This window comes from Conger conger, chromosome 4 (assembly GCF_963514075.1).
Source record: "Conger conger chromosome 4, fConCon1.1, whole genome shotgun sequence".
Taxonomy (NCBI): domain Eukaryota; kingdom Metazoa; phylum Chordata; class Actinopteri; order Anguilliformes; family Congridae; genus Conger; species Conger conger.
Genome location: NC_083763.1, coordinates 67,962,008 through 67,985,073, shown reverse-complemented (window position 1 = coordinate 67,985,073; position 23,066 = coordinate 67,962,008). Strand labels below are relative to the sequence as shown.

Genomic DNA, 23,066 nt, shown 5'->3' with positions numbered 1-23,066 from the left:
CAATCTGGTTTAACCGGTATCACATTCTCAATTAAACAAAACAAAGAATGGCTGTTAACCTTTAGTGGAAATATTGAGGGACTTAAAACTGGAAGGAAGTAAATGTGACGTTCCTGTCAGTGAGGCAGGGCTAAGTAGGAGGCTAAGTAAGACTGTGCTCCACACTGGTGCTGGGTAACAGAGCTCAGGATGGACTCCTCTATTGCAGTCTTTGGGCTCCTGCTCCTCCTCAGACTCTGTGAAGGACAGCTGAATGCAGGTAAATTTACACACCTGTCTGTGTCACTGATCTTGAGCAGCATTTTGAAATGAATTTATATTACAATCATCCACAGTGACATATGGTAGTGGAGAACATCAGTTTACATTTAAAATGTATGATGAAATGAACAAAATGTATTTGCATTTTGAAATATATTTGAAATGCTATTTAGAAATATACTTGATAAATGTATTGAAAATATATTTATTATATATATCACATACATTGGGTATATATTACTAAACATAGACTCAGTGAATATTTATTCGGTATTTATTACTTATTACTTCTTTAGATTGCCATAGCCTATCCACTTTAACAAGATATCTGCAGAACTGCTGCTCACTGTATTATTATTTTTTTTTTTTGCACCATTATTGCAAACTCTAGGGGATAGTATGTCTGGAAAGTTTCTCAGATACTATGAGAGACTTCACAGGCTCATCTTGCAATCTTGTCTGATTGTGCATTAAGCCATATCAGATGCATTCAATCATGGTGAAATGTTCAATCAATCTGGTCACAGGATAGGTTCTATTTGTACTAATATACTATAAATATTTTAAATCACTGTTAGCAACAACTGTTCCTTATTTTGTTGGGGTGGGGTGACAGAACAAGCGTGTGGGGACCTCAACCTCCCCCATTTTCGAACTTCACAGACCAGACAACCAAATCCACAATACATTTTAATTTCAAAAACATTCCAAATGCGGAGAAACATAAATATGACGAACAAAAAAATCAGGGTGAAAATCAGTTTAATCCGAACTGTCCTTTTTGAAAAATCTGGGAGGTACAGAATATATGAAATATATGAAATGGCATTTTTTTATATTTTCACATGCATTAGAAACATATTAAAATGCATGTGTATGCATTTTGTTCTGTATGGGGTAAGCCTGACTGACTGTCATCAGAAAACAATATGTGGCTTACCCTCCCTTGTCCATTACATAACCTCTTCAATGTCTATTGCCACATTCCTGCTTTAACGTCATTTTGAAAAAGAAAGGAACAAGAACATTGTTAAGCCTAACTGTAAATTACATGTTTATGTTAATATTCATATTTGGTAACTTTAAGCCAGTTTTAATATCAATGTCTAGGGGCTTCTTTGGTGAAAGCTGGGAGACATTAGTTATCATCCACTTTGATTGTATTGCTGAGTTTGTGGCTAGCTCTTGTGATTTTCCTGATGTGGATATGCATTGTGGAAATAACATGCACTGTAGTGGGCGTGCCAGTCTTTTTCTCAGTCATTGCTTTTCCACTGACGTATTAGGTTACGTCAGTGGAGATCACGCAAGTTACAAACGTATTAGGTTAGTCTTGTCATGTCACGTAATATAGTTCATTGTCATAATTTCACAAACTTGTTATGTCACGATTTATGTTTGTTTCATGTTATGTTCTGTTCATTGATTAGCATACACTTTTTTGTGTCTTTCTGCAAACCTTGCATTCCTGCTTTCTCTCTCTCCCTTTCTGTCACTCACAGCCTAATTGTTTCAATTTCCCTTGTCTTCTTACTAATCTACTCACGCTAGATCAGGATTGGGTAATACTAACATTCTAACCATGTGTTCATGTTACCTTACGTTTCTTGTGCATGTAATTTACTAATTTACTAACGCTAGGGCAGGATAGGTTTATTACTAACGATTACTAATTACCTCGTTAACTTGTCAATTGTCCACACCTGATTTCCATTCTCATGCTGCTCTCAAGCAAATTGTCTACACCTGCAAATAAAGCTCAGTTTCATGTCATGTCTTTGCGAAATTGTTGAGTCTGTTAATGGCTCTTGCAAACATCAGAACTCGAGTTGTACCAATGAGAGTCAATGAAGCTATTGTGAGGCTGAGAAATAAGAAAAAAAAAACAAAAAAACAATAGGCTTACCAAAATATACTACCTGGAACATCATTAAGAAAAAAGAGTTTGTGATGCCAGGAAGTAAATGTAATGTGCTGTCCACCAGGGGGCAGCACCGGCCCCTTTCACAGGAATGGCAGCAGCTGTGATTTTTGTAATCACTATGGCTGCTGCCAATTACCTCCTCATGGGCCGGGTGTGAGGTCTAAAAGAGAGACATTTGGATGGGGGCTGAGATGAAAATGTGTTTAAGGTTCCTGGATAGTTTTCATTTGTGTATGTTCTGCCTCCCTTTTCCCAATCTGGGAGTATTTTGGGTGAGGCCTAACTGTTTGATGGCTTTTTGTTAATTATTTGATTTTGAGTTAATGAACTGCAATAAGCCAACTCTTATTTTGAGTTTGATGACCGAGGAATTCTCACCATAATGAAGACAGACCCCAAAACACCTGCCTGCAAGATCAGAAACAAAGATTCAGGTGATTTCTCAGTGAAAACTCTTTCCAGAAGACTTCACAAAGAGCTCTACAAATGTAAACCACTAGTTAGCTGCAAAACAGGATAGCCAGGTTACAGTTGTACAGTAGCTCCTAAAAGAGGCAGCAGAGTTCTGGAAAAATGTCCTCTGGACAGACGAGACCAGGATTGAATCTGAGTGATGGCAGGAGCCTGGCAAGATATTGCTGTTGTTGTAAATTCTGACCCGTGACTATTATGGAACAGATAAAAAAATAAATATTTGGCATTAAATTGGAGGCAAAGTTATAAAAGCATAGGAGAGATGACAAAGATATGTCAGGGCGACATGGCTCTGGCAGTAAGAGCAGTCGTCTGGCAGTCAGAGGGTTGCCGGTTCGATCCCCCGCCTGGGTTGTGTCGAAGTGTCCCTGCGCAAGACACCTAACCCCTAAATGTTCCTGACGAGCTGGTCGGTGCCTTGCATGGCAGCCAATCGCCGTTGGTGTGTGAATGTGTGTATGAATGGGTGAATGAGAAGCATCAATTGTACAGCGTGCTTGTCCTTCTGGTGTTGCTGGAAGAATATTAGTAGGGTTAAATAGTAATGACCGCTATGCGGAGAGTCTAGATCAGCTAATGAATAAACCATGTTACAAAGACAGTAGTACCACTCTGCCTTCCGCTCTTTACTGGTCTGGGCTGACCAAGAATCTCCACAGTAGGGTCAATACATCTACCTTCGTTATCTGACTCCATTTAAGATATAATTTAGAAATTTGGGTTTGAAACATATGCAAACCTCGGGAGTGATTACACTCGACTCTTACCTACGCCACCATTACTCAATATATGCTCCTGGCATTAGCATTATTGCTGAAATCTCAGTTCGGCAGAGAACTCAGAGTCTAAGGGTCTAGCCAACACAATACATGCAAAACACTGCTATGATAGTTGCGAGCCCAGGTTTGCGTGTATTTAGTGGGCTCCTTAGAGTTATTTTGACAGGAACCGGCGTAGAAACGCCCATGGGTTCCCTTCACGCCCATGGGTTCCCAAGAGCCATACACCACCAATCCTTTAATGGGCCGAACTTGACGGCCTCTCAGCTTAGAACTACCACGAATGTACCAAGCCGCTGATCAGTCGGTCTTTAGCCACCATTTCCCCCTCAGTTGTATTCAGTTGTAATTTAGGCTGAAAAGGTACAAGATGAATTAGAGTCATGGAGATCACGCAAGTTACAAACAAAATAGTTTATTCGCAGACAGGTAGGCTATTAGCTTCAGAATTCCAATAGTCAATTACAGAATACACAAATTAAGAATAGAGATCCAAAGCACTGTACAATTGATGCTTCTCCATTCACCCATTCAAACACACACTCACGGCGATTGGCTGCCATGCAAGGCCCCGACCAGCTCGTCAGGAGCATTTGGGGGTTAGGGGTCTTGCTCAAGGACACTTCGACACAGCCCGGGCAGGGGATCGAACCAGCAACCCTCCGACTGCTAGACAACTGCTCTTACTGCCTGAGCCATGCCAGCCTGCGTTGGCTACACGCAAACAAAGAGTATAGAATATGCCGTGTGGGAAGTCGAATACGATCTTCCGCTGCTACACATACATACATACATACGCAAGACATGTTGTGTGGGAAGTCGAATACGATCTTCCTGATACTTACATATACGTACAATGTGCTGTGTGGGAAGTCGAATGCTATCTTCCGTTGCTATACATACATAGAATGTGCTGTGCAGGAAGCTGGTTATGGTCTTCCCAGATTGGTCTGTCTCCCTTGCTTTTATGCCAAATCATATGTTTGGACCAGGCGGCAGTGCCATAAATCAACCTGGAGGGGCAGTCAAATCTGGAATTTAGACCCCCACCCTTGGGGGTTGTTAAGTAGGGAAAATGAGATGATTACCAAGAGAGGACAAGCAGGTTTTCCCTTGAGGTACTGAAACTATGGTTTATTCAACTCCATTTGGTAAGAAATGTATCTCATCCGATTCCTTGATTTTACTGGATCACATCCATACCAAACAGATTACCCTTATGTTTTATTATGTTGCAGTTATCATGAAACTTCCCTCCTGATTATCCATTTTACATGCAATTCCTGTTACCATTACATAAGACTTAATGCAATAATACAAGGATCACATGGGCAATGTTTTCAAGGTTTTACCGGGTCTATTTACCATCTCAATAGCAGTTTTGAATATTTAATCTAGGAGAGCAGTCACCGGTGTAATGACAGCAGTGCCAAAATGAGGGGACTGTGGGAGTGTCCCGAGCCTTTCCCAAAGGTGGTGGTTCACGGTTCCCATGACTTATTGACCCCTGTGACCTCTCAACTAAAACACAGCCACAGTCCATCACCGATGGCCTGAAACTCCCCAAAGCTATTCCAAACAGTGTATTGTCCTCGACATGTACCCGAAACCCCAGCTTTCAGGCTCCTCACAAATGGCAGACCTTGCTGACCTTACCCACAATGCTACAGGCCACCCCATCATATCTATGAATGATGTAGTTGGGAGTCTTCATGATAACTGCATTATACTGTAAATATGTATTTGTACCTCTCATGGTAATATACCTTTTGGATAAACCTGATTTGGGTGAATGAAAGGAAAGGAGACACCCCAGATTGTTTGGTTTCTTCTCCTTATCTCCAAAGATAAGGAGAAAGCCTTAGTTCTTGGTCTAAGGTCAAGGCCTTAGTTTTTGACCCTAAAAACGGGTCACCCATCTGTAATTTACCGCCAACCCCCACCAGGCAGTGGTCATGGCTTCGACAGAGACAGCTTTTGCACAGTTTCCCAATGGTTATGATATCAAAGGTAGACTGTTACAAAAACTAGACCATTACACCAGTCGCACTGAACCAATCAGAATAACACCAAACATTACTATATCCTGACCTGGGATTATCATGAAACATCTTAATGCCATCTCCAGTATTCCTGTGCTCCAACCTGTAAGGAATGTGAGAAAAGGAGAGCTCCCCAGGGGGCCCAAGAAGGCTCCTCTAGGAATCCTTCTCTAGCTCTCCCCCACAGGCATGTGTGCCAAAAAGGTGGGGGCTAACAATGTATGCTCCGGGAGGGGGAAGTCAGCAAGCTGACCAGCGCATGACACCAAATGTTACTTATTACTGGCTTACAATATATTTTGTTAGCTGGTTTGGCACCGTTGGCTTTCCATATTGCATCACTTCGTTAAAGGATCATTTTTGGAGGGAAATGGAAAGTGGACAGACATTTGATCGACATACACGGCAAGTGATACACAATGACATAAAATCTAGAATCAAATCGTCTTCCAGGAATTTCATGGAATATAAACTTTAAAATATGTTTGTATGGTTAAACTAGAGGAAAAAGTTAATTTTGATTTCAGCTTGTCTATAACTGGCCAAACCTCGCAACAATTGTGGCATAGTTCTCAGGTTGGTTGCAAGAGCACTGAATGTCAAGACGTCTCATGGTGCTGGTGGCTTGGCAATCAGGAGGCTTGAGCAAAGGGGTAAAAAAAGAGAACCAGTTCATCTAGTTTTCTCATATGTGTCTGCCACCTGGTAGCAATGTCACCAACAGAACAATCCTCATATTCAAATGTATCACTGCCTGATGCAGTATGGAACCCAAATCCTACAAAATCACAACTTATATGAATATACAATGTGCAGATCCTCATATTTTATTACACCATATTTTTTATATATTTTGGTTGCACCATTATTACAGCACTTTTTATACATATCAATGTTTTAAACTATTTAACATAATGTCAAATAAAATAGTCATGCTTTGTATTTGGTTGCATATCCATTGCATAGCATGACTTCCTGATGTCTGTGACCTATCAACATCACCAGAGTCTGGATATCTTATTCTGACAAGCGATACTATAACTCTTTGCATTTGAATGGATCTCTATGGGAACAATATTCGGCTGTAAATTATGCTCATACAGTACACATTTGTGGGCTAAATGGCTTTATTTCATCAAGGGTCCAAGAATTGCGTCTTCATGGAAGAATCGTGGCCAAAAACCATACCTCCGACATGAAAACAAGGCCAAGCGACTCAACTATGCACAAAAACACAGGAACTGGTGTGCAGAAAAATGGCAGCAGGATCTCTGGACTGATGAGTCAGCTGTAGCAGAAGGCAGTTTGTTCACCAAAGGGCTAGAGAGTGGTACAAGAATGAGTGTGTGCAGGCAACAGTGAAGCATGGCGGTGCCTTGCAAGTTTGGGGCTGCATTTCTGCAAATGGAGTTGGGGATTTGGTCAGAATGAATGGTCTCCTCAATGCTGAGTAGTACAGGCAGATACTTATCCATCATGCAATACCATCAGGGAGGCATCTGATTGGCCCCAAATTTATTCTGCAGCTGGACAATGACCCCAGGCATACAGCCAATGTCATTAAGAACTATCTTCAGCGTAAAGAAGAAAAAGCAGTCCTGGAAGTGATGGCATGGCCCCCCACAGAGCCCTGATTTCAACATCATCGAGTCAGAACTGTGGCTAATTCTCATTTGGAGCAACCTAGATTAATTGATGCTGTTTTGAAGGCAAAGGGTGATCACACTAAATATTGATTTGATTTAGATTTTTCTTCTGTTCATTCACTTCTTCTGTTCATGCATTTTGTTAATTCATATAAATAAACTATTAACATTTCTATTTTTGAAAGCATTCTTATTTTAGAGCATTTTCTCACACCTGCCTAAAATGTTTGCACAGTACTATATATATATATATATATATATATATATATACACAGTGGTGTGGAAAAAGTGTTTGCCCCCTTCCTGATTTCTTATTTTTTTGCATGTTTGTCACACTTAAATGTTTCAGATCATCAAACAAATTTAAATATTAGTCAAAGACAACACAAGTAAACACAAAATGCAGTTTTTAAATGAAGGTTTTTATTATTAAGGGAGAAAAAAAATCCAAACCTACATGGCCCTGTGTGAAAAAGTGATTGCCCCCCCCTGTTAAAACATAACTTAACTGTGGTTTATCAAACCTGAGTTCAATTTCTCTAGCCACACCCAGGCCTGATTACTGCCACACCTGTTCTCAATCAAGAAATCACTTAAATAGGAAGTGAAGTAGACCAAATGATCCTCAAAAGCTAGACATCATGCCGAGATCTAAAGAAATTCAGGAACAAATGAGAAAGAAAGTAATTGAGATCTATCAGTCTGGAAAAGGTTATAAAGCCATTTCTAAAGCTTTGGGACTCCAGCGAACCACAGTGAGAGCCATTATCCACAAATGGCGAAAACATGGAACAGTGGTGAACCTTCCCAGGAGTGGCCGGCCGACCAAAATTGCCCCAAGAGCGCAGTAACGACTCATCCAAGAGGTCAGAAAAGACCCCACAACAACATCCAAAGAACTGCAGGCCTCAATTGCCTCAGTTAAGGTCAGTGTTCATGACTCCACCATAAGAAAGAGACTGGGCAAAAATGGCCTGCATGGCAGAGTTCCAAGACGAAAACCACTGCTGACCAAAAAGAACATTAAGGCTCGTCTCAATTTTGCCAGAAAAGATCTTGATGTTCCCCAAGACTTTTGGGAAAATACTCTGTGGTCTGACGAGACAAAAGTTGAACTTTTTGGAAGGTGTGTGTCCCATTACATCTGGCGTAAAAGTAACACCGCAATTCAGAAAAAGAACATCATACCAACAGTAAAATATGGTGGTGGTAGTGTGATGGTCTGGGGCTGTTTTGCTGCTTCAGGACCTGGAAGACTTGCTGTGATAATGGAATCATGAATTCTGCTGTCTACCAAAAAATCCTGAAGGAGAATGTCCGGCCATCTGTTTGTGACCTCAAGCTGAAACGAACTTGGGTTTTGCAGCAGGACAATAATCCAAAACACACCAGCAAGTCCACCTCTGAATGGCTGAAGAAAAACAAAATGAAGACTTTGGAGTGGCCTGACCTGAATCCTATTGAGATGCTGTGGCATGACCTTAAAAAGGCGGTTCATGCTCGAAAACCCTCAAATGTGGCTGAATTACAACAATTCTGCAAAGATGAGTGGGCCAAAATTCCATGTTACACAGGTCAATGTACTCAAAACTATGATATAATTATGCTCCAGATAACCATACAATTTCTGCACACTTGCTGATGTTAGCATACTTATATATCTGTATGGTAACATTTTCAAGCAAGCTACTGGTGCTTAATTGTGATGGCTTGTGTTGCACTCATAGAAAATATATGTTCCTATTTATTAACTGTAAGCCAGTTTTTTAATCGAAGGTGAGTGGTATCTTTGGCGAGAGGCAGTATTATTAATCATCCATCCTGTAAAATCTTTGGCTACAGCCAGTATTGAAAGCTTGCTCTCATCTGCTGTACATGTTTAGAAAGGGATGGTGCAGTAGCGTTCATTGAACTGGCAGGCTACCACAATTTAGTTCATTCATGGGAAACACTGGGATTTGTTGTTATTAACCCTTGTGTTGTCTTAAGGGTCAAACACGATCCATCACTATGTTTAACAGCAGAGAAAACCCCCAAAATGATTACTTTTACTGGTACTTTTAGGCCCTTCGGATATGGGGAGTATACAGAATGTTAAGACTACACAAGCGTTAAAAAAAATCATCAGCCAGGAAACCCAGGGGCGTGTCTAGAACATTTTGGAGGAGGGGCCAGCCATCAAGGCTTACCATATATATTGTTTGCTGCTTACAATGGCCTATCATATTCCGGTTCTGGTAGGGGGGGCACCAGGGGTGGCCAATCAGATTCCAGGGGGGACCAGTGCCACCCCTGGCCCCGCCCCTGAGGAAACCCTGCCCTAAAATCCAAATGCAAATTTTGATTTCTGAATTCAGACACTCGATCAAGATGGTTGAAGACCAATATAGTATAAATAGGAAGCCATTTCATTTTGACCAGCCAAACCAGTCATTTCCAATCCAGCCTTTATTCTGAATACCACAGCAAAACCAGAGAAATTAATGAATAACCAAAGTGAAATACGGGAGAACTGGGAGAAGTGACATCTTATTTGCTCTGTTTCACCTGTGTGCAGTTAGGCTACTAAAATCACAGTTTGGAAACTTTTGATTTTTTTAAAGAATTTCTTTAGTTGTGAGGCATGTTGTCGTAGGTCGCACTGTCTCCCCCTTTCTCTGAGAATGAATAAATATAGACAAAGACACCTTTGCTTCAGAGAAAAATGTGAAACCACAGAATTTATTACTGTCAGAGCCGGGGAGCCATTGACATGCAAATTCATCAAACAGTACGGGTAAATTACTCTGAATGGACACTACATTGTCCGGTCAGGTCCACAAATCAGATCCACAGCCTTAAGCGCCTTAACCAAAGGAACCATCCAGTCGCTAAAGAAAGTATTTTTAATAGTTGCCCAAGAATATAAATCTTTTCATGACAGTTAAAAATGTGTTTCATATAGCGATCAGATTGGTGAATGGAAGTGATCGATGCTCTGGCAGAGTGGAGATCTACCATGTTGGCCAGTGGGGAACGGTGTGTGATAACTCCTGGAACCTGATCAACGCTGAGGTGGTGTGTAGACAGGCTGGCTGTGGCAGAGCTCTGGATGCTCTCAGCAGTGCCCACTTTGGACAGGGCAGTGGGCCCATCTGGTTGGGTGATGTGAGCTGTTCTGGAAACGAATCCTCCCTGACTCAGTGCCAGCACCCTGGATTTGGGTCTTACAACTGTAGTCACCATGAAGATGCTGGTGTGACTTGCTCAGGTAGGAAATCTTCTCTTTAAATTGCCTTAAAGTGTCGGTTACAAAGATGCACAAGTGAACATTCCCAGTGTTAACCTGAACTGCAATTGACATGTTTCTGTCAATGTTCCTATTTAAATGTAAATATAAGTTGTAAATGTTATGCATTTATAAAGTGCCTTCATCCAAAGCACTGTACAATTTATGCTTCTCATTCACCCATTCCTACACACACACTGCAATGCGAGGCACCAACCAGTTTGTCAGGAGCATTCAGGGGTTAGGTGTCTTACTCAGGGAGACCTCGACATACCCAGGGCAGGTATTTATTATTAACTCTGTAAGCCAGGTTTATATTCAAGGTTGAGTGGTATCTTTGGCAGGAGGCAAAGATATCACTTTTCTGTGGGCAGCCTGTAGCATAGTGGTTAAGTTACCTGACTGGGACCCACACAGTCAGTGCACCCTTAAGCAAGACCCACCCACATTATGCCAAGAAGGATTGTCTCCTGCTCCTCCTGTAAGTCACTTTGGATAAAAGCCAAATAACATGCAATGTAATGTAGAGTAATAGTTCACTTTGATTTTCATGCTTTGTAGCTTGCAGAAATATTCCACTGATTGTGGACAGACATTAATGTCATTGCAGAAATGAAAAATGTTGTTTTGCCATTCCTTTCTCGGTCATTGCTTCTTCACCTATGCCTGACTTTACCGGCTCATCAGTCCTGCCTGTCTTGCCTTTATTGTAATAATTTAGGTATTAAGTAACATACATATGAAAGTGTTATTACTGCAGTGGTAGTCCAGGCAGCAGCTGTACTGTAGGTCCCGACTGATGGCTTTGGTCTTCTGTGGACCAACCTTGCCAAACACACAAAGCTAATATATAATGAGAAATCATGGCAGAAATGCCCAGGGTGCAAAAAGCAAGCCCAAATTCCCTATGCTTAATTAAACTATGATCTTGTAGATACATTGATTGATTGTATATATCCAAAGCTGTCTTGGAATCATCTCACTGCCTACCTCAACTGCAATTGTGAATGACATACACATTTTTCTGGTAGCCTAACCCACACACTACCTTTTTAAAATGGAAAACTTCATTCACATGGGAAATTTGGTTTCAGTTACGTAAATTGCCACAAGGCAGATTTTGAGCTGACAAACACATGTAAACCCATCATAACAACTGAACATAGACAGGCAATATGACTGCCACATTCTGATGACAAAATAGAGATTTTATTCTTAATGTCATCACGAAACCAGGAGAATTCATCAATCAAAAAAGTTAAATACAGGTGAATAGTTACTAGAATAACCATTTCGTTAACTAGCTTAGTTTAAAAGCTCATTAGTTATTAGGCTGCATGGCTCACCATAACATATTGCTCAAACTATTTGCATGAACATAGCAAGCTTAAAATATTGAGCCAGCAAGCAAAATGCAGTGCTCCCTAAGGTAAAGAATATCAACAATGCTTTCCATCCTTATAGGCTAGAAACTCTAATGTTGCAATTTAACTTGAGATTTTATGTTTGTCCCCAAAAACTTTACACAAGTCAATGTATTTGAAACAATTGTGTCATTATGTACAAGATAACAACACAATTGCTTCTCACTTGCTGATGGTAGCAAACTTTATACCTGTAACTAACATTATCAAGCTAGCTACAGGAATTTAAATTTCATGGCTTGTGCAATACTCATAGGCAATAAATCACAGAACTCATTGGTCTTCCCTGTTTGTTGTAGCCAGTGCCCTGACCCCGATCAGACTGGTAGATGGAGATAATGAGTGCTCTGGCAGAGTGGAGATCTACCATGTTGGCCAGTGGGGAACGGTGTGTGATTACTCCTGGAACATGAGCGACGCTGAGGTGGTGTGTAGACAGGCTGGCTGTGGCAGAGCTCTGGATGCTCTCAGCAGTGCCCACTTTGGACAGGGCAGTGGGCCCATCTGGTTGGGTGATGTGAGCTGTTTTGGAAACGAATCCTCCCTGACTCAGTGCCAGCACCCTGGATTTGGGTCTTACAACTGTAGTCACCATGAAGATGCTGGTGTGACTTGCTCAGGTAGGAAATCTTCTCTTTAAATTGCCTTAAAGTGTTGGTTACAAAGATGCACAAGTGAACATTCCCAGTGTTAACCTGAACTGCAATTGACATGTTTATGTCAATGTTCCTATTTAAATGTAAATGTAAGTTGTAAATGTTATGCATTTATAAAGCGCCTTTATCCAAAGCACTGTACAATTTATGCTTCTCATTCACCCATTCATACACACACACCAAGGTGATTGGCTGCAATGCGAGGCACCAACCAGTTTGTCAGGAGCATTCAGGGGTTAGGTGTCTTACTCGGGGAGACCTCGACATACCCAGGGCAGGTATTTATTATTAACTCTGTAAGCCAGGTTTATATTCAAGGTTGAGTGGTATCTTTGGCAGGAGACAAAGATATCACTTTTGTGTGTGGGCAGCCTGTAGCATTGTGGTTAAGTTACCTGACTGGGACCCACACAGTCAGTGCGCCCTTAAGCAAGACCCACCCACATTATGCCAAGGAGGATTGTCTCCTGCTTAGTCTAATCAACTGTAAGTCACTTTGAATAAAAGCCAAATAACATGCAATGAAATGTAGAGGTAGTAGTAATAATTCATTTTGATTTTCATGCTTTGTGGCTTGCAGAAATATTCCACTGAATGTCGACAGACAATGTCATTGCATGAATGAAAAATGTTGTTTTGCCATTCCTTTCTCGGTCATTGCTTCTTCACCTATGCCAGACTTTACGGGCTCATCAGTCCTGCCTGTCTTGCCTTTATTGTAATAATTTAATTAAGTAACATACATAGGAAAGCGTTACTAGTGCAGTGGTAGTCCAGGCAGCAGCTATACTGTAGGTCCCAACTGATGGCTTTGGTCTTCTGTGGACCAACCTTGCCAAACACACAAAGCTAATATATAATGAGAAATCATGGCAGAAATGCCCAGGGTGCAAAAAGCAAGCCCAAATTTCCTATGCTTAATTAAACTATGATCTTTTAGATACATTGATTGATTGTATATATCCAAAGCTGTCTTGGAATCATCTCACTGCCTACCTCAACTGCAATTGTGACTGACATACACATTTTTCTGGTAGCCTAACCCACACACTACCTTTTTAAAATGGAAAACTTCATTCACATGGGAAATTTGATTTCAGTTACGTAAATTGCCACAAGGCAGATTTTCAGCTGACAAACACATGTAAACCCATCATAACAACTGAACATAGACAGGCCATATGCCTGCCACATTCTGATGACAAAATACAGCTTTTATTCTTAATGTCATCACGAAACCAGGAGAATTCATCAATCAAAAAAGTGAAATACAGGTGAATAGTTACTAGAATAACCATTTCGTTAACTAGCTTAGTTTACACGCTCATTAGTTATTAGGCTGCATGGCTCACCATAACATATTGCTCAAACTATTAGCATGAACATAGCAAGATTAAAATATTGAGCCAGCAAGCAAGATGCCGTGCTCCATATGGTAAAGAATATGAACAATGCTTTCCATCCTTGTAGGCTAGATACTCTAATGTTGCAATTTAACTTGAGATTTTATGTTTGTCCCCAAAAACTTTACACGAGTCAATGTATTTGAAACAATTGTGTCATTATGTACAAGATAACAACACAATTGATTCTCACTTGCTGATGGTAGCAAACTTTATACCTGTAACTAACATTATCAAGCTAGCTACAGGAATTTAAATTTCATGGCTTGTGCAACACTCATAGGCAATAAATCACAGAACTCATTGGTCTTCCCTGTTTGTTGTAGCCAGTGCCCTGACCCCGATCAGACTGGTAGATGGAGATAATGAGTGCTCTGGCAGAGTGGAGATCTACCATGTTGGCCAGTGGGGAACGGTGTGTGATTACTCCTGGAACCTGAACGACGCTGAGGTGTTGTGTAAACAGGCTGGCTGTGGCAGAGCTCTGGCTGCTTTCAGCAGTGCCCACTTTGGAGAGGGCAGTGGGCCCATCTGGTTGGAGTATGTGAGGTGTTCTGGAAAAGAATCCTCTCTGACACAATGCCAGCACTCTGGGTTTGGGTCTAACTTCTGTTCTCACAATAGAGATGTTGGTGTGATTTGTTCAGGTAGGAGATCTTCTCTTTAATATGCCTTAAACTGACTCTTACAAAGATGAACAGTGTTAACCCTAACTGCAACTGACATCATTGTGTTAATGTTTCTATTAATTGTATTACCTATCAGCCATTTTTATCAAAGTTTAGTGGTATCTTTGGCGGGAGGCGGGGTTAATTATCCACTATCCGGTACAATCTTTGGCTTCAGTCAGTATTGAAGGCTCGCTCTCATCCATGCACACGTATAGTAAGGGACAGAGCATTTGTGATCATGGAGTATGTTCTGACCCTGTAGCGGGGTAAATTAAACTGGCAGGCTGCCACCATTTAGTTAATAAATTGAGAACCCTGGGATTTGTTTGTTATTTAAAGAAATATTTGAACCTTTGAATTTTTTCAAAAGGGATTTTTCACATGGCACACAAGACCTGACTTGATGGCACACCAGTTGGGAAACCCTGTCCTCAAATCCCTGCAAATTTAAATTTCTGAATTCAGACACCAGATCAAGATGGCTTTAAGCAATAGAGTATAAATAGGAAGCCATATCAGGTTTTGACCTGACAAACCCATTAAACATCAACTTGATTGGAGAGTTGGTCATGATGACATTAATTTCCAATCCAGCCTTTATTGTAAATGTCATCACGAACCCAAATAAATTATTAAATAAACAAAGTGAAATACTGGTGAAAACTGCTTGAAGTAACATCTTATTTAATTCTCTGTTTGACCTGTGTACATTTAGGCCACAAAAATTACAGTTTGGTAACTAGTTTTGCAAAGAATTTCTTTACTTATGAGTCTACATTTTCTGAATTCAGACACTAGATCAAGATGGTTGAAGGCCAATATAGTATAAATAGGAAGCCATTTCAGACAGCCTTTTCACTGATGTAAATGTCCATTAGGCTCATTTTGACCAGGCAAACCTGTTAAACATCAACATGACTGGAGAGAGTCGGTCATGATGACATAATTCATTTCGAAACGAGCATTTATTCTCAATGCCATAGCAAAACCAGATAAATGAATGAATAACCAAAGTGAGATACGAGTGAAAACTGCTAGAAGTGACACCTTATTTAATTACCTGTGTCAGCTGTGTACAGTTAGGCCACTAAAATCACAGTTTGAAAACTATATATAAAAAAAAAAAAATATTTAGTTATGAGGCATGTTGTCGTTGGTTGCATTCTCTCCCCCTTTCTCTGAGAATGAATAAATAGACAAAGAACCCTTTGCTTCAGAAAAAATGTGAAACCACGGAATTTACTACGGTCAGGGGAGTCATTGACATGCAAATTCATCAAACAGTATGGGTAAATTACTCTAAATGGACACTACATTTTCCGTTCAGGACCACAAACAAGATCCCAAGTCTTAAGCGCCTAAACCGAATTAACCATCCTGTCGCTAAAGAAAGTATTTTTAATAATTGCCCAAGAATATCAATCTTTTCATGACAGTTAAAAATGTGTTTCATATAGTGATCAGATTGGTGAATGGAAGTGATCAATGCGCTGGCAGAGTGGAGATCAACCATGTTGGCCAGTTGGGAACGGTGTGTGATAACTCCTGGAACATGAGCGACGCTGAGGTGGTGTGTAGACAGGCTGGCTGTGGCAGAGCTCTGGCTGCTCTCAGCAGTGCCCACTTTGGACAGGGCAATGGGCCCATCTGGTTGGGTGATGTGAGCTGTTCTGGAAACGAATCCTCCCTGACTCAGTGCCAGCACTCTGGATTTGGGTCTTACAACTGTAGTCACCATGAAGATGCTGGTGTGAATTGCTCAGGTAGGAAATCTTCTCTTTAAATTGCCTTAAAGTGTCGGTTACAAAGATGCACAAGTGAACATTCCCAGTGTTAACCTGAACTGCAATTGACATGTTTATGTTAATGTTCCTATTTAAATGTAATGTAAGTTGTAAATGTTATGCATTTATAAAGTGCCTTCATCCAAAGCACTGTACAATTTATGCTTCTCATTCACCCATTCCTACACACACACCAAGGTGATTGGCTGCAATGCGAGGCACCAACCAGTTTGTCAGAAGCATTCAGGGGTTAGGTGTCTTGCTCAGGGAGACTTCGACATACCCAGGGCAGGTATTTATTTTTAACTCTGTAAGCCAGGTTTATATTCAAGGTTGAGTGGTATCTCTGGCAGGAGGCAAAGATATCACTTTTGTGTGAGCAGCCTGTAGCATTGTGGTTAAGTTACCTGACTGGGACCCACACAGTCAGTGCGCCCTTAAGCACGACCCACCCACATGATGCCAAGGAGGATTGTCTCCTGCTTAGTCTAATCAACTGTAAGTCACTTTTGATAAAAGCCAAATAACATGCAATCTAATGTAGAGGTAGTAGTAATAATTCACTTTGATTTTCAGGCTTTGTGGCTTGCAGAAATATTCCACTGAATGTGGACAGACATTAATGTCATTGCATGAATTAAAAATGTTGTTTTGCCATTCCTTTCTTGGTCATTGCTTCTTCACCTATGCCAGACTTCACAGGCTCATCAATCATGCCTATCTTGCCTTTATTGTAATAATTTAGGTATAACTTAACATGCATATGAAAGCGTAACGAGTGCAGTGGTAGTCCAGGTAGCAGCTATACTGTAGGTCCCGACTGATGGCTTTGGTCTTCTGTGGACCAACCTTGCCAAACACACAAAGCTAATATATAATGAGAAATCATGGCAGAAATGCCCAGAGTGCAAAAAGCAAGCCCACATTTCCTATGCTTAATTAAACTATGATCTTGTAGATACATTGATTTGTATATATCCAAAGCTGTCTTGGAATCATCTCACTGCCTATCTCAACTGCAATTGTGACTGACATGCACATTTTGCTGGTAGCCTAACCCACACACTCCCTTTTTAAAATGGAAAACTTCTTTCACTTGAGAAATTTGGTTTCAGTTACGTGAATTGCCATAAGGCAGATTTTGAGCTGACAAACACATGTAAACCCATCATAACGACTGAACATAGACAGGCCATATGACTGCCACATTCTGATATCTGATGATCAATCAAAAAAGTGAAATACAGGTGAATAGTTACTAGAATAACCATTTAGTTAACTAGCTTAGTTTACGAGCTCATTAGTTATTAGGCTGCATGGCTCACCATAACATATTGCTCAAACTATTTGCATGAACATAGAAAGCTTAAAATATTGAGCCAGCAAGCAAGATGCCATGCTCCATATGGTAAAGAATATCAACACAATGCTTTCCATCCTTGTAGGCTAGATACTCTAATGTTGCAATTTAACTAGAGATTTTATGTTTGTCCCCAAAGACGTTACACAAGTCAATCTATTTGAAACAATTGTGTCATTATGTACAAGATAACACAATTGCTTCTCACTTGCTGATGGTAGCAAACTTTATACCTGTAACTAACGTTATCAAGCTAGCTGCAGGAATTTAAATTTAATGGCTTGTGCAACACTCATAGGCAATAAATCGCAGAACTCATTGGTCTTCCCTGTTTGTTGTAGCCAGTGCCCAGAGCCCGATCAGACTGGTAGATGGAGATAATGAGTGCTCTGGCAGAGTGGAGATCTACCATGTTGGCCAGTGGGGAACGGTGTGTGATTACTCCTGGAATGTGAACAACGCTGAGGTGGTGTGTAGACAGGCTGGCTGTGGCAGAGCTCTGGCTGCTTTCAGAAGTGCCCACTTTGGACAGGGCAGTGGGCCCGTCTGGTTGGGTGATGTGAGGTGTTCTGGAAACGAATCCTCCCTGACACAGTGCCAGCACCCTGGATTTGGGTCTAACTTCTGTTCTCACGATAGTGATGTTGGTGTGATTTGTTCAGGTAGGAGATGTTCTCTTTTATATGCCTTAAATTGACTGTTACAAAGATGAACAGTGTTAACCCTAACTGCAACTGATATGATTGTGTTAATGTTTCAATTTATTGTATTACCTATCAGCCATTTTTATCAAAGTTTAGTGGTATCTCTGGCAGGAGGCGGGGTTAATTATCCACTATCCGGTACAATCTTTGGCTTCAGTCAGAATTGAAGGCTCGCTCTCATCCATGCCCACGTATAGTAAGGGACAGAGCATTTGTGATCATGGAGTATGTTCTGACCCTGTAGCGGGATGAATTAAACTGGCAGGCTGCCACCATTTTGTTAATAAATAGAGAACCCTGGGATTTGTTTGTTATTTAAAGAAATATTTGAACCTTTTAATTTTTTCAAAAGGGATTTTTCACGTGGCACACAAGACCTGACTTGATGGCACACCAGTTTGGAAACCCTGTCCTCAAATCCCTGCAAATTTACATTTCTGAATTCAGACACCAGATCAAGATGGCTTTTGGCCAATAGAGTATAAATCGGAAGCCATATCAGGTTTTGACCTGGCAAACCCATTTAATGTCAACATGATTGGAGTGTCCGTCATGATGACATTAATTTCCAATCCAGCCTTTATTGTAAATGTCATCACGAACCCAGATAAATTATTAAATAAACAAAGTGACATCTTATTTAATTCTCTGTTTGACCTGTGTACAGTTAGGCTACTATAATTACAGTTTGGTAACTAGTTTTGTTTAGAATTTCTTTACTCAGGAGTCTACATGTTCTGAATTCAGACACTAGATCAAGATGGTTGAAGGCCAATATAGTATCAATAGGAAGCCATTTCAGACAGCCTATTCACTTATGTAAATGTTCATGAGGCTCATTTTGACCAGGCAAACACATTAAACATCAACATGACTGGAGAGAGTCGGTTATGATGACATAATTCATTTCCAAACCGGCATTTATTCTAAATGCCATAGCAAAACCAGATAAATGAATGAATAACCAAAGTGAAATATGAGTGAAAACTGCTAGAAGTGACACCTTATTTCATTATCTGTTTCTCCTGTGTACAGTTAGGCTACTAAAATCACAGTTTGGAAAGTATATATTTTTTTAAGAATTTCTTTAGTTATGAGGCATGTTGTCGTTGGTCACATTGTCTCCCCCTTCTCTGAGAATGAATAAATATAGACAAAGAAATCTTTGCTTCAGAAACAATGTGAAACCACAGAATTTACTACTGTCAGGGCCGGGGAGTCATTGACATGCAAATTCATCAAAGAGTATGGGTAAATTACTCTGAACGGAATCTACATTGTCCGGTCAGGACCACAAACCAGATCCACAACCTTAAGCGCCTAAACCAAATGAACCATCCAGTTGTTAGAGACAGTATTTTTAATAGTTGCCCAAGAATATCAATCTTTTCATGACAGTTAAAAATGTGTTTCATAAAGCGATCAGATTGGTGAATGGAAGTGATCGATGCTCTGGCAGAGTGGAGATCAACCATGTTGGCCAGTGGGGAACGGTGTGTGACAGCTCCTGGAACATGAGCGACGCTGAGGTGGTGTGTAGACAGGCTGGCTGTGGCAGAGCTCTGGCTGCTCTCAGCAGTGCCCACTTTGGACAGGGCAGTGGGCTCATCTGGTTGGATGATGTGAGGTGTTCTGGAAACGAATCCTCCCTGACTCAGTGCCAGCACCCTGGATTTGGGTCTTACAACTGTAGTCACCATGAAGATGCTGGTGTGAATTGCTCAGGTAGGAAATCTTCTCTTTAAATTGCCTTAAATTGTCTGTTAAAAAGATACACAACTGAACATTCCCAGTGTTAACCTGAACTGTAATTGACATGTTTTTGTTAATGTTCCTATTTAAATGTAAATGTAAGTGGTAAATGTTATGCATTTATAAAGCGCCTTCATCCAAAGCACTGTACAATTTATGCTTCTCATTCACCCATTCATACACACACACCAAGGTGATTGGCTGCAATGCGAGGCACCAACCAGTTTGTCAGGAGCATTCAGGGGTTAGGTTTCTTGCTCAGGGACACTTCGACATACCCAGGGCAGGTATTTATTATTAACTCTGTAAGCCAGGTTTATATTCAAGGTTGAGTGGTATCTTTGGCAGGAGGCAAAGATATCACTTTTCTGTGGGCAGCCTATAGCATAGTGGTTAAGTTACCTGACTGGGACCCACATAGTTGGTGGGCCCTTAAGTAAGACCCACCCACATTATGCCAAGGAGGATTGTCTCCTGCTTAGTCTAATCAACTGTAAGTCACTTTGGATAAAAGCATCAGCCAAATAACATGCAATGTAATGTAGAGGTAGTAGTAATAATTCACTTTTATTTTCATGCTTTGTGGCTTGCAGAAATATTCCACTGAATGTCGACAGACATTAATGTCATTGCATAAATGAAAAATGTTGTTTTGCCATTCCTTTCTTGGTCATTGCTTCTTCACCTATGCCAGACTTCACCAGCTCATCAATCCTGCCTATCTTGCCTTTTATTGTAATAATTGTGGTATTAAGTAACCTGTATATGAAAGCATTACTAGTGCAGTGGTAGTCCAGGCAGCAGCTGTACTGTAGGTCCCGACTGATGGCTTTGGTCTTCTGTGGACCGGCCTTGCCAAACACACAAATCTATGATGGGAAATCATGGCAGAAATTCCCTGGGTGGAAAAAGCAAGCTCAATTTTTCTATGCTTAATTAAACTATGATCTTGTAGATACATTGATTGATTGTATATATCCAAAGCTGTCTTGGAATCATCTCACTGCCTACCTCAACTGCAATTGTGACTGACATGCACATTTTGCTGGTAGCCTAACCCACACATAACTACCTTTTTAAAATGGAAAACTTCTTTCACATGGGACATTTGGTTTCAGTTACATAAATTGCCATAAGGCAGATTTTGAGCTGACAAACACATGTAAACTCTTGTTAACAACTGACTATAGACAGGCCATATGACTGCCACATTCTGATGACAAAATAGAGATTTTATTCTTAATGTCATCAAGAAACCAGGAGAATTCATCAATCAAAAAAGTTAAATACGGGTGAATAGTTACTAGAATAACCATTTCGTTTACTAGCTTAGTTTACAAGCTCATTAGTTATTAGGCTGCATGGCTCACCATAACATATTGCTCAAACTATTTGCATGAACATAGCAAGCTTAAAATATTGAGCCAGCAAGCAAGATGCCGTGCTCCCTACGGTAAAGAATATCAACACAATGCTTTCCATCCTTGTAGTCTAGATACTCTAATGTTGCAATTTAACTCGAGATTTTATGTTTGTCCCCAAAAACATTACACGAGTCAATGTATTTGAAGCAATTGTGTCATTATGTACAAGATAACAACACAATTGCTTCTCACTTGCTGATGGTAGCAAACTTCATAAGTGTAACTAACATTATCAAGCTAGCTACAGGAATTTGAATTTTATAACTTGCGCAACACTCTTAGGCAATAAATCACAGAACTCATTGGTCTTCCCTGTTTGTTGTAGCCAGTGCCCAGACCCCGATCAGACTGGTAGATGGAGATAATGAGTGCACAGGCAGAGTGGAGATCTACCATGCTGGCCAGTGGGGAACGGTGTGTAGTTTCTTCTGGGACATGAACGAAGCTGAGGTGGTGTGTAGACAGGCTGGCTGTGGCAGAGCTCTGGCTGCTCTCAGCAGTGCCCACTTTGGACAGGGCAGTGGGCCCATCTGGTTGGGTGATGTGAGGTGTTCTGGAAATGAATCCTCCCTGACACAGTGCCAGCACCCTGGGTTTGGGTCTCACTTCTGTTCTCTCTATAGAGATGTTGGTGTGATTTGTTCAGGTAGGAGATCTTCTCTTTAAATTGCCTTAAATTGACTGTTACAAAGATGAACAGTGTTAACCCTAACTGCAACTGACATGATTGTGTTAATGTTTCAATTTATTGTATTACCTATCAGCAATTTTTATCAAAGTTCAGTGGTATCTTTGGTGGGAGGCAGTGTTAATTATCCACTATCCAGTACAATCTTTGGCTTCAGTCAGTATCGAAGGCTCGCTCTCATACATGCACACATATAGTAAGGGACAGAGCATTTGTGATCATGGAGTATGTTCTGACACTGTAGCGGGACAAATTAAACTGGCAGGCTGCCACCATTTAGTTAATAAATTGAGAACCCTGGGATTTGTTTGTTATTTAAAAAAATATTTGAACCTTTGACTTTTTTCAAAAGGGATTTTTTCACATGGCACACAAGACCTGGCTTGATGGCACACCAGTTCGGAAACCCTGTCCTCAAATCCCTGTGAATTTAAATTTCTGAATTCAGACACCAGATCAAGATGGCTTTAGGCTAATAGAGTATAAATAGGAAGCCATATCAGTTTTTTACCAGGCAAACCTATTTAACATCAACATGATTGGAGTGTCCGTCATGATGACATTAATTTCCAATCCAGCCTTCATTCTAAATGTCATCAGAACCCAGATAAATGATTAAATAAATGAAGTGAAATACTGGAAGGGGCCGTGGTGGCTCAACAGGCTAAGATGCAGCAGACTTGCGGTTGCAGCTTGCTGCAGTTGCACATCGGGGACAGGGGTTTGATTCTCGGTCCTGCCAAAAGCCAAGTTTGGCCGGCTCATGTGGAGCAGCATAATTGGCTCGCTGCTCCAGGGGGAGGGAC

The 23,066-nt window shown here is 40.8% G+C and overlaps 2 protein-coding genes across 2 annotated transcripts in view; both read left to right on the top strand.

Annotated features, from left to right (window-relative positions):
- LOC133126689 (putative DMBT1-like protein) overlaps positions 1 to 10,258 on the top strand; it is a gene marked incomplete at its 3' end in the record, with an annotated part of 35,406 nt that extends 25,148 nt beyond the window's left edge. The window contains exon 4 of the mRNA XM_061239025.1: positions 10,071 to 10,258. Coding sequence (XP_061095009.1) covers positions 10,071 to 10,258 — 188 coding nt within the window. The remainder of the gene's footprint in view (positions 1 to 10,070) is intronic.
- A 1,969-nt stretch (positions 10,259 to 12,227) lies between these two features.
- Positions 12,228 to 22,222, top strand: LOC133126688 (scavenger receptor cysteine-rich type 1 protein M130-like). Its single transcript, XM_061239024.1, has 6 exons — positions 12,228 to 12,438; positions 14,204 to 14,335; positions 18,034 to 18,354; positions 19,816 to 20,121; positions 21,898 to 22,105; positions 22,219 to 22,222. The coding sequence occupies exons 1-6, from the start codon at positions 12,228 to 12,230 to the stop codon at positions 22,220 to 22,222; spliced, it is 1,182 nt and encodes a 393-aa protein (XP_061095008.1).
- Positions 22,223 to 23,066: the final 844 nt, after the last annotated feature.

Coding starts and splice junctions, on each gene's coding strand:
- LOC133126688 (XM_061239024.1), top strand. CDS start 12,228: ATGAGCGACGCTGAGGTGGTGTGTAGACAGGCTGGCTGTGGCAGAGCT. Junction 14,336..18,033: donor GAACGACGCTGAGGTGTTGT/GTAAACAGGCTG, acceptor TGTTTGTTGTAG/CCAGTGCCCAGAGCCCGATC. Junction 18,355..19,815: donor TGTTGGTGTGATTTGTTCAG/GTAGGAGATGTT, acceptor TGTTTCATAAAG/CGATCAGATTGGTGAATGGA.